The sequence below is a fragment of the Macaca mulatta genome, chromosome 20, assembly GCF_049350105.2.
Source record: "Macaca mulatta isolate MMU2019108-1 chromosome 20, T2T-MMU8v2.0, whole genome shotgun sequence".
Classification (NCBI taxonomy): Eukaryota; Metazoa; Chordata; class Mammalia; order Primates; family Cercopithecidae; genus Macaca; species Macaca mulatta.
Window position 1 is genome coordinate 71679406 of NC_133425.1, and position 12212 is coordinate 71691617.

Here is a 12212-nt window from a genome sequence, read left to right on the forward strand (position 1 = left end):
AACCACTTCCTTTGTTAGGTTCTCACCCTTTGGGGTCACTAAGCATCACTGCTGGGACAGGTACCAGACAACTAGTGCCCTAGTGCCTCCTAGATAAATTGTTCAAATAAGCCAATTCACAGGAAGCCCACCAAGCCTAGCTAGCCAGCCCTACCCTGCTTGTCATACAGAAGCTGCCTCCTACAGCTCCACTTTGCCGTTATCCTGTCCCCTGGTGCATCCCCCTGTGTGGTCCTGCCTGGCGTCTTCTCTTGTTTGTAGTTGTAAGTAGCAGAGTTCTGCCCTTCATCTGTCAGAGTGTTATTAGGCTATGTTCCACCATCAAAATAATCGTGAAGTCTTACAGAGCGGTTGTCAACACTGGTGTGTGCCTTCAGGTCCTACAATGGCATACGCCCTACCATAAGAGCAGACATTTATTGAGCATTTCTTTGAATGAGGTCTTGTACTCAAGGTTTCATAAAATGGATCGTATATGCCAAGAATAATGCTTGAATTAAAACTATATAAATTAATGGTAACCTGTATCTAAAATTCCAGACCTTATTATCAGAGCCTCAAGGTGAGCAGCAAAAGAATGGGGGAAGAAAATGTGCTAACATTCTTATTTGGGGTGCTATGTAATTGATGTGGCATTTAAAACATTAAATGTTAGATAAATATGGATTCGAGAATGGTCAAACCCTATTTCATAACTTTTACAATGATGATATGTTACTTGTATTATCAGCAATGTTAAAACTCAAAAGAATTCCCCAAATTATTATATTAAACTGGAAGAATGAAGCATCTTAACAAGATATAAAGGAGTCACATCTACAGTATTTTGGTGTGTGTTGGATGAAATATAACACAATAAATTATGCTCCACACATTACTTCCTTGAACATACATCACAACTTGTATTCTTTACTTCTGAGTGATCAAGCACAGCTTCCTCTATGATTTCCTTGGTTCTCTTTTCCCGCATCCTCTTACCCACTACCCTCCTCCCACACAGGATAGAATCAGTGGTGTGTTGGTAAACTGGCTGGGGTGGGGGCAGGTGCTTATTTGCAGAGTTTGCAATTTCCGTGGTTTAAATACTCTCATCATGACCAATTGCAAAGATGGTTATGTTTAATAACTAGCTTGCAAAATTGAAAAGTTAATGATTGTCTCTCACAAACTGTTGGGAGTGAGCTCCAGCCCACCACCAGATAGAGCATCTTCATTATGATATTTTCTCCTGCACACGCCCCATCATTAATGTGTGTTTCAAACATGGTTTTCAACATCTGTCCCTCCCAAAAGACTGTAAATATTTTGAGGGCAGGAACTATTTCTTGACTTGTTTTCCCAGACTTATCAATGTACTTCCTTCTCTAAACATGATCAAAAGTAGATTTTTAGTTCCACCATAGCTTTAGTTCCTTCATAGCTTGAAGTTACTTCCTTACATCCAGTCCTGGGCAGAGGGGTAGGAGAGCAGACCATTACCCAGCATGTGTGCGATAGACATCCTAGTTCCCCGTGTTGGCAGGAATGTTCACCTATCAAGTTAAACATTTCAAATCTTCAGCAAGACCCCTAGTTCTCCCAGTTTTAGGAGGCTGTAAAACCTAGAAATGAACACAATTAATTAACATAGAAATCATACAATTATACTAAATTTTTAACTCTATATTTTTTTACGATTATAAGAAGTTTCATGTTTTGGAAATTTAAGTTCCATAGAGGAATACAGTCTTACTGGCATTTTGACTGTACTAACATAGATTTTTAACTAACTCTCCTTTCTCAATTTTCTCCTGTTTCTGTTTTTAATAAAAGGAGCTGGTGGCTGGTCTCCACTTGTGTCTAACAAATACCAGTGGTTGCAGATTGACCTTGGAGAGAGAATGGAGGTCACCGCTGTGGCCACTCAAGGGGGATATGGTAGCTCCAACTGGGTGACCAGCTACCTCCTGATGTTCAGTGATAGTGGCTGGAACTGGAAACAATACCGCCAAGAGGACAGCATCTGGGTATGTTCTTTAAAAAAAGACATAGTCTCTCGGGGAAAGAAGTATAGTCAGTACTGCATCTTGTTTACCGATCTCTTAAGTAGAAATACAGAATTTTCAGACTTACATTGAAAACATTTTCCAAGAGAAAGTATGGTAAATGTTCATTTTCTAATACATTTTGTGGTAAATTTATGAGAATGCTAAGGGTAAATTTATTTTACAGGGTTATCAAAAATTGAAAACAACCCTATTAGTCCATTAAATAGTGTGGGAGTCTAAGAAATAAATAAGACTTGTATAAAAATTTTTTTTGTTCAAAAACATAATAGTCTCGCATTGTTATTTATTTATTTATTTATTTATTTATTTATTTATTTATTTACTTTTGAGACAGAGTCTCACTGTCACCCAGGCTGGAGTGCAGTGGTGCGATCTCAGCTCACGGCAAACTCCGCCTCCCGAGTTCAAGCAATTCTCCTACTTCAGCCTCCCGAGTAGCTTGGATTACAGGTGCCCACCACCACACTGGCTAATTTTTGTGTTTTTAGTAGAGACGGAGTTTCAGCATATTGGCCAGGCTGGTCTCGAACTCCTGGCCTCAAGCAGTCCACCTGCCTCGGCATCCTAAAGTGCTGGGATTATAGGCGTGAGCCACTAAGCCCAGCCTGCATTGTCTTTATTTAAAATTAGTCAAAATAATTTGTTCCTTTTATTTCTTCTGATAACTGAGATTTTTGAAACCCTGTTTCTTTCTCTGGTATATGGGAATTTATATATATAATATGTGGAGTTGTATATGTATCTATAAACCCCTTATCTATAAACCCTTCTCTAGTCTCTGTAAAGTGTATAAATGTGTAAATTGCTGTGTGTTCTAAACAGTGGTGCAGCTCCTGTAAGAGGGAGACTGGGAAAGAGGCATTTTGTGATAAAGCGGGTGACATTTGTAGTTGATTGATAAATAAACCTGGATATGGCATATAAACACCTGATGGAAGAAGGAAGCTAAAGGAGGTTTGATGACAAAGAAAAGACTTCTTTCTTAGTACAGAAAAATATTTGTTTGGATCTTATGTGGGCTAAGAACAACACACTGCAATCAAAGAACTATATTTCCCCCTTTGGCTGAGCTGCTGGAACCAGAGAAAATGGGTTACTTAATGAAGCATCATTCTTAGCACATAGATAATTTGGAAGCCTATTTGGGCACATAATGATAATTTTCTTTGACCAGTCAATTGTCTCTTTTTTGAAACTTCGTACAACTCCGTCATACATTATAAACTCATTGAAGAAATGGACTGTGATTTACTCACTTTTGTATCTTTAAAGCTCTTGGTGGCCATTCAATCCATGCTTATTGATGTAATTGGATTTGAGAGAAGTAGCCTTGCTCTTTCTCTAGAGGGAGCAACAGTGGGGCTAGAAGAAGTTGCCTATAAGCAGTTTTAAGAGAAGCTGTTTAAAATCCAAAGCAAGTTGAAGCTGTAAGAGGAAAAAACCAAAACAAAACAACACACACACCCCAAAACTCCAAACACTGGGTATTACGGTTCAACTAATTCCATGAAAGCCATTCAAACTAGGGATAAAATAAACAGTAATTATGAACCAATAACAATAAAAACGTAATGAGGTATTTATTTAACTAGATATTTGGATTATCTTCTACTCTTTTTTGAATTAAGCATTGGAATTTAAGCTAGATAAGTAGTGGCTAATGCATGCTAATATTTAGGTATGTTAATTAAAGTGTATTTTTTTAAAAAAGTGATCAGTGAATCAGGAAAATTGTTGTACTTCTGTTAAGCAAGCTTGGGGAAAGCCAAATCCAGGTATCGCCATTTACGTTACTTGCTCACTCTTATTAAACTTGAGGCACTCATGGTGAAATGGTGGCATGAATGCTATCCTTGCTAATCCAAACCAATAGAAGTAAAAACATGGCATCTATCATAATCCTGTTAAGGTAACATTGCTTTCTAGACTCTGCTGTAATTTGTGGATTTACTCAGTGTCTTCCCCTCTTGAGTGTGAGCTGTGTAAATACTGTACCTTGTGACCTTTCATCTCGGCATCCCCAAAGTGTAACAGCACCTGGCATCTCACAGTCAAATATTAAATGTTTATTGAAGGAATGAGTGAATAAAATGCACTTTCTTGTAGAATACTCTTCTGATCACTCTAAAAGTGACTCTCTCTTGCCCGCATCACCTCTTCTTTTTAGTACATTATGCTGTACTAATTTCATATACCAGTTAGAATGGCACATTTTTCTTTTCCCTATAAATTTTGAGCTTTTTTATGAGCCAGATTTTCTTTTTCTAATCTTAGCATTTCTGGCATCCAACATCCAGTGTGGCACATGACTTTTGTTGAGTAAATAGGTGAAAGAACCAATAAATGAATGGATTTGAATATGTCAGTCTGCTAATCTGTGCCTATCTTTGTCCAAATTTCTGGAAGGTATCAAAAGTTCATTAACTCACTGAAGAAGACTGGGCATTGTGGCTCACACCTGTAATCCCAGCACTTTGGGAGGTCAAGGTGGGAGGATCACTTGAAGCCAGGAGTTTGAGACCAGCCTGACCAACATGGTGAAACCCCGTTGCTACTAAAAATACAAAAAAGTTAACTGGGCATGGTGACATGCACCTGTAATCCCAGCTAGTTGGGAAGCTGAGATGGGAGGATTGCTGGAACCTGGGAGGTAGAGGTTGCAGTGAGCTGAGATTGCGCCACTGCACTCCAGCCTGGGTGACAGAGTGAGACTCCATTTCAAAAACAGAAACAAAACAAACAGCAACAGCAAAATCACTGAAGAGATAAGGTATATCAGAGCAAACCAAAGAAAGATTCAGCGGAACATGCAAATACTAGGTATAGATTCCTAAGCATGTGGAAATGGACAGAATGTGGAGATCATTTTAAGCTGAATTTGTCAAAGAAGTAAGGCTTACATAGGTCTTGAAGAAAGCATTATAGTTTAGATTATGGAAGGATTAAGGAGGCTATTTTATGAAGATGGAAAGATGTGAAAAAAGCATGGAGATTGGGAATATCCAGAGTTATGGTTTCCTGTGTAATGACTAGTGAGATTACTGGTCAGATTGGACTATCAAGTTTTGGAAAGGCCGGAAGATAATTTTGGATATGGCAAAGAAAGTAGACAGATAACTTTAAATGTCAAGATCAAAGTTAAGACTTGGTACAATAGACACCATAACCACACATAACATAGCTAAGTTTTAGTGTAGATAAAACAACCCCAAGTCGCTGAAAGTATATGTATGTGTGTGTATATATATGTATGTGTATATATGTATGTGTGTGTATATATGTATGTATGTGTGTGTGTGTGTGTGTGTATATATATGTGTGTGTGTGTATGTATTTCCTGTTAACGCTAGGTGGCTTCAAAGTTTTATTCTACTCTATGGTTACTCTGGTCCCACTCTAAAGGAAGCTGTCTCTCTGTGAATGGCTAATTATTGAAGCAGGAAAATTGAAATATGGTGAATTGTGCCCTGTCTCTTGACTTTTCTGCCTGGAAGAACACAGACCACTTCAATTTGCATTTTTCAAGCCAAAGAACAATTTCAAATTGATGTATGTCATAAAAAAGCTTAACCCTTTGTTACATTTTACAAATATGTATTTCCCAACTTTTTGTTTTCTGGCCCAGTTTTTGTAGATATTTTAGGATGTATACCAATTATGCCAAATATGCCAATTTCCTTTAAGAGCTTCACAGTCGGCTGCAGATGATACAAATAAGTCTACAAAAGAGGGTTAGGAAACACATAAGGCATTACACAAATACGTGATACAAAAAGAAAGAAAAGACAAGTGTTATTGGTTTAGGAACAAACACAATAAAAACAATCAACACGGATTGAAATGCTGCAGGGAAAATGCTTCATTCTCTCCTCATTCGATCTCACTTCGAATGCCAGGCAGAACAATGACTTCTGCGTACCTGAAATAATTAATAAAAAGCTCTGCCACTTCTTACAAATAATCCTGAAGAAGAAAGACAGACTATTTTACAATCTATACAGATCCTTTAATAGAAATGCAAACTTGATAGATACGTGATATTTTAAAATATTACACGTTGAAATATTTCTTCAGTAAAAATTTTTAGTGCAATGTTCATAAAATATAATTTATACAAAGTATTCTGCTGAATGGCAAATGTATATTTTATGAAAATTCAGAAAATGCAAACTACTAAACTTTCTCTTCAGATTGAACACAAAATTCCTCAACATCTATAATAAAAAGATTCTCTTCAGTTTATTGCACATGATTGGAAAAGTAAACATAAGGTATAATTTTCACTCACTTAGGAACAATTGTTGAGATATCATGAAATCAACATCTTAGAAATTATTTTAAGTGGATAACATGTGCAGGAACTTTACAGACAAATGCTCCGAATCCTTTCTGATAAATGCCTAAGATTCTTCTGCACTGCAGACTACAAGGGCAATGAATGGGGTGGTACCAGTCTTATAAACTGAGTAAATATGATTGTTAAACACAAGAATAGTTTGCTTTATTTTAAAATAGAGTTCAGTTGTACTTGATTTTTCAAACAAAAACCTTTGTTGACTATATGAAGTTAGTATCTGTTTATTTTTGTTTTTTGACTGGAAGTGTCCAGTGTCATGGTTCTAGGTTTGGCTGGTGAAAGACACAGAGACCCTGTGGCATGGCATAGTCAGTTAGGCAGAAGCACTACCTGTCACAAAATATTCAGGCCATTATTATCACTGCGAATGATTGAGTTGTCAACTCTGTAAGCCAGACAGGGTAGAAACACTACCTGCAAAGATTTCCACATGCATTTGTTTTAAGTCAAATAAGTGCCTAGGGATAGTTTAATAGAAAATCTGAGGAGGCAGAAGTGCAAAAGAGATATATGCTGTAGGGTAGGTGACTCTCGTCCTTGTGAGTGGCATTTTTCCTTCTTTCATGTGGAGCCCTTATTCTCTTGACCTAAGCCTACAAGCAGCATTTGTGGTGATAGAAGGTATAGCAATACTAATGCCACGTGTGTCAACATGTCAAGCTGTCAAACTTAATACACTGCAATACTTGCCTCAGTACTTGGCAAATGCCTAGAGAGTGCCTGAAGCTGCTTATATGTTTCAAGACACTGATCCAAAACATATTTTAATGAAAGTCTACATTATTAGTCTAAATCTCCAGGGAGCTTCCTGTTTATATTTCTATTTAGCTCCATATTCTCTAGGTTTTGAAAATGATTAACCTGCTAATGCGTGGTTAAAACTTTTTTTTTTAAATTTTTTTATTGTAGTAAAAAAACTTAACATGAAATCTACCCTCTCGACAAAATTTTAAGTGCACAATGCAATATTGTTCACTATAAGCTCCGTGTTGTATAGCAGATCTCCAGGACTCAATCATCTTGCTTAACTGGAACATTTTATCTGTTGAATGACATCTCCTCATGTCATCCTTTTCCTGTCCTCTGGCAACCATCATTCAACTTTCTGCTTCTATAGATTTGACTATTTTAGATACATGTACCTCATGTGAAAGTGGCAATACGCATTATTTGTCCTTCTGTGACTGGTTTATTTCACTTAGCATAATGTCCTCAAAGTTTGTGCTGAAAGAACTTTCAGGCAGAATGTGCTTTTTTTTTTTTTTTTTTTTTTTTTTTTTTTTTTTTAAAGTCTGAATAACATTCCATTGCATGTAAATACCACCATGTTAAAATCTATTCATTTGCCTATGGACATTTAGGTTGTTGCCACATCTTTGCTATTGTAAATAATGATGCAATGAATATGAGGGAGCAGATGTCTCTTTGAGATCCTGATTTCAATTCTTTTGGATAAATACCTGGGATCAGGATTACTGAATCACATGGAATTTCTATTTTTAATTTTTGAGGAGGTTCCATACTGCATACTGTTTTCCATGGAGGTTGTACCATTTTATATTCCTACCAACTGTGTACTAGGGTTCCGATTTCTCCAATTTCTTGTCAATGCTTGTTATTTTTTTGTTTTCATTGTTTAAATGATAGATAGCCTAACAGGTGTGAGGTGATATCTCATTGTGGTTTTGATTTGCATTTCCTTGATGACTGGTAATGTTGAGTATCATTTACCTACCTACTGGTTATGTGTATATCTTCTTTGGAGAACTGTCTGCTCAAGTCTTTCGCTCATATTAAAATCAGGCGTTTTCCCTCTTTTTTTGCTATTGAGTTGGGGAAGTTATTGATATATTTTTACTATACTATTATTATATATTTAGTTTATACATACTAATGATAAATGATCCAAGAAGGAAATTTAAAACATAGTCTCATTTACAATAGTATCAAAAAGAATAAAATACTTAGGAATAAACTTTACCATGGGAGCAAAAGAGCTGTACACTGAAAACTACAAAACATTGCTGAAAGAAGTGAAAGCAGAACCAAATAAATGAAAAGATCTCTGTGTTCATGGATTAGAAAACTTAATATTGTTAAAATGTCTATACTACTCAAAGCAATCTATAGATTCAATGCAATCCCTATCAAAATCCCAATGGCATTTTGTTACAGAAATAGAAAAAAAAATCCTAAAATTTATATAAAATCAGAAATTCAGGTAGAACCACAAACATTGTTTTGAATATCCAAAACAATCTTGAGAAAGAACAAAGCTAGAGGCATCACATGTCTGATTTGAAAATATATTACAAAACTACAGTATGGTACTGGCATAAAGACAGACATATAGACCAATAAAACAGCATAAAGCCCAGAAATAAACCCACACATCTATGGTCAACTGATCTTCCACAAGGGTGTCAAGAACAAACACAGGAGCAGAAAACCAAATACCGTATGTTCTCACTTATAAGTGGGAACATAGAGTGCATGTGGAGATACAGTGCATATAGAGATAAAGAAGGGAACAGCATACACCAGAACCTAATTGTGGGTGGAGGGTGGGAGGAGGGTGAGGATCAAAAGACTACCTGTGAGGTACGATGCTTATTACCTGGTTCACAAAATAATCTGTACATAAAACCCCTGTGACACACAATTTACCTATGTAACAAGCCTGCACATGTATACACACGTGTGTATACGTGTGTATATGTATATACACAATGGGGGCCAGTCATGGCGGATCATACCTGTAATCCTAGCGTTTTGTGAGGAGGAGGAGGTATCATTTGAGGCCAGAAGTTCAAGACCAGCCTGGGCAATATAGCAAGACTCATGCTCATTAAAAAAAAAAAAGTAATAGACAATGGGGAATGTATAGTCTCTTCAACAAATGCTGCTGGGAAAACTGGATATCCACATGCAAACAATGAAATTAAACCATTATCTTTTTTTTTTCTTTTGGAGATGGAGTCTCACACTTTCGCCCAGGCTGGAGTGCAGTGGCAGTGGATCCTGGCTTATTGCAACCTCCGCCTTCTGGGTTCAGGTGATACTTCTGCCTCAGCCTCCTGAGTAGCAGGGATTACAGGTGTAAAATTATCTGGGTGTGTCACCACACCCAGATAATTTTTTATTTTTAGTAGAGATGAGGTTTCACCATGTTAGCCAGGCTGATCTTGAACTCCTGACCTTAGGTGATCCACCCACCTTGGCCTCCCAAAGTGCTGAAATTACAGGCGTGAGCCACTGCGCCCGGCCTGGACCCTTATCTTATATAAAAAAATTAACTCAGAATGAGTTAAAGACTTAAATGGAAAACCTGAAACTGTAAAACTGCTAGAAAAAAATGTATAGAAACAGCTTCACGACCTTGGTCTTAGTAATGCATAATATTTTTAGATATGATACCAAAAGCACAGACAACAAAATGAAAAATAAACAAGTGGAACTACATCAACAAAAACCTTCTGTATAGCAAACAACAAAGTGAACAGTCATCCTAAAGAATGAGAGAAATATTTGGGAACCATGTATGTGATAGGGAGTTAATATAAAAAAAGCATTTGGGTTTTATATATGACCTCAATCACACATCAACACAGTTAGTTTGCTAGGCATCTTCTTTATTAAGTAGTATCGGTGGGTCTGTTTCATCTCTTTGCATCTGTGCACATTCTGTAGCATGTTTTGTCAATCCCTTCTCATAAACTGCTGTGAGGTGCATGTATATTGGAGCATTACCTCAATATATAATATACAAGAAATATATGACCTGTAATCCCAGCACTTTGGGAGGCTGGGATGAGTGGATCACTTGAGGCCAGGAGTTTGAGACCAGCCTGGCCAGGATGGTAAAATCCTGTATCTATTAAGAATACAAAAATTAGCTGGGCATGGTGGTGCACACCTGTAATCCCAGCTACTCTGGAGGCTGAGGCATGAGAATCACTTGAACCTGGGAGGTGGAGGTTGCAGTGAGCTGATATCATACCATTACATTCCAGCCTGGGCGACAGAGCAGGATTCCATCTCAAAAAGGGGCAAGGGGGAGAAAAAAATGTATGAACTCTTATGACCTTTAGATACACAAAGCAATGTGAGATAAATTGTGATATTGCTTCACAGTCTTTAAATGGATCAGTTTGTAAGCAAGCAAAAAATTTATTTGAAAAGAGGACTAGAGTTAGCAGTGAATTTAATTTGGTGCCTCTTCAGAGTGCACACCCCCTTTCCAGTTCATTTTCAAATAATCGACCTGAGAACATTTTTAAAACACTTGACAACTTGTATCTTACATTCTACCATGTGACAATTCAATGACAACATCATTCCCTTTTGTCTATTCCCTCTTATCACAGTTGTGATATGGTGTCTTAGACATCTGCTTTTTGGCTGCTTCATTCCCCAGGAGGCTACATTTTGCATTTTTCAATCTGGAAGCAATTCTGTCCTTCTGAAGTGTTTCTTCATTATTCCTTAAAACCTGGAGAAAACTAATGCTTCCCATTCACTTTGCTAATTTTCCATCTTTAATTTTAAACTTTATTAAGTATATTTTACATAGAGATGAAATTAAAAAATATTTAAAACTGTTCTGTAGGTTGCCTGTTCACTCTGACAATAGTTTCTTTTGCTGTGCAGAAGCTCTTTAGTTTAATTAGTATCCCATTTGTCTATTTTGGCTTTTGTTGTCATTGCTTTTGGTGTTTTAGTCATGAAGTCTTTGCCCTTGCCTATGTCCTGAATTGTATTGCCTAGGTTTTCTTCTAGGGTTTTTATGGTTTTAGGTCTTATGTTTAAGTCTTTCATCCATCTTGAGTTAATTTTTGTATATGGTGTGAGGAAGGGATCCAGTTTCAGCTTTCTGCATATGGCTAGTCAGTTTTCCCAACACCATTTATTAAATAGGGAATCCTTTCCCCATTGCTTGTTTTTGTCAGGTTTGTCAAAGATCAGATGGTTGTAGATGTGTGGCATTATTTCTGAGTGCTCTGTTCTGTTCCGTTGGTCTATATATCTGTTTTGGTGTCAGTACCATGCTGTTTTTGTTACTGTAGCCTTGTAGTATAGTTTGAAGTCAGGTAGCTTGATGTTTCCAGCCTTGTTCTTTTTGCTTAGGATTGTCTTGGCTATGTGGGCTCGTTTTTGGTTCTGTATGAAATTTAAAGTAGTTTTTTTTCTAATTCTGTGAAGAAAGTCAGCGAAGAAACTAAGATTTGAAGTGGATACAATTATATTTCTTAAAAACTCTGGCCAGGTGTGGTGACTCACACCTGTAATCCCAGCACTTTGGGAGGCCAAGGCGGGTGGATCACCTGAGATCAGGAGTTCAAAATTAGCCTGGTCAACATGGTGAAAACCATCTCTACTAAAAAAACAAAAAATTAACTGGGTATGGTGGCGGACACCTCTAATCCCAGCTACTTGGGCTGCTGAGGCAGGAGAATCACTTGAACCCGGGAGACTGAGGTTGCAGTGAGCTGAGGTCATGCCACTGCACTACTGCCTGGGGGACAGAGCGAGACTCCATCTCAAAAAAAAAAAAAAAAAAAAAAAAATCTAAGAGAATCATCTGGGTAATTACTTTTTATAAAGGTAATTCAGTAATGCTTCTAACAACAAAATTAATTTTTAAATTCTTAAGTTCTCTTCCTAGATATAAATAACTAGATGGACAATGTAAAAGAAATACAAACCCTATTTATAATGAAATCCAAACTAGATTAGATTGGAAGTCAGATTTATTATTTGTTGATTTGCATAATGTATCTTCAGGGAAATATATATTCTGAAGCTTC

The 12212-nt window shown here is 37.0% G+C and overlaps 1 protein-coding gene across 1 annotated transcript in view; it reads left to right on the forward strand.

Moving 5' to 3' along the window:
- The window catches only part of CNTNAP4 (contactin associated protein family member 4), a 279240-nt gene that overhangs the window by 79754 nt on the left and 187274 nt on the right, over positions 1 to 12212 (forward strand). Inside the window, exon 3 of the mRNA XM_028841115.2 lies at positions 1813 to 2006. Within this exon, the coding sequence (XP_028696948.2) occupies positions 1813 to 2006 (194 nt within the window). The remainder of the gene's footprint in view (positions 1 to 1812; positions 2007 to 12212) is intronic.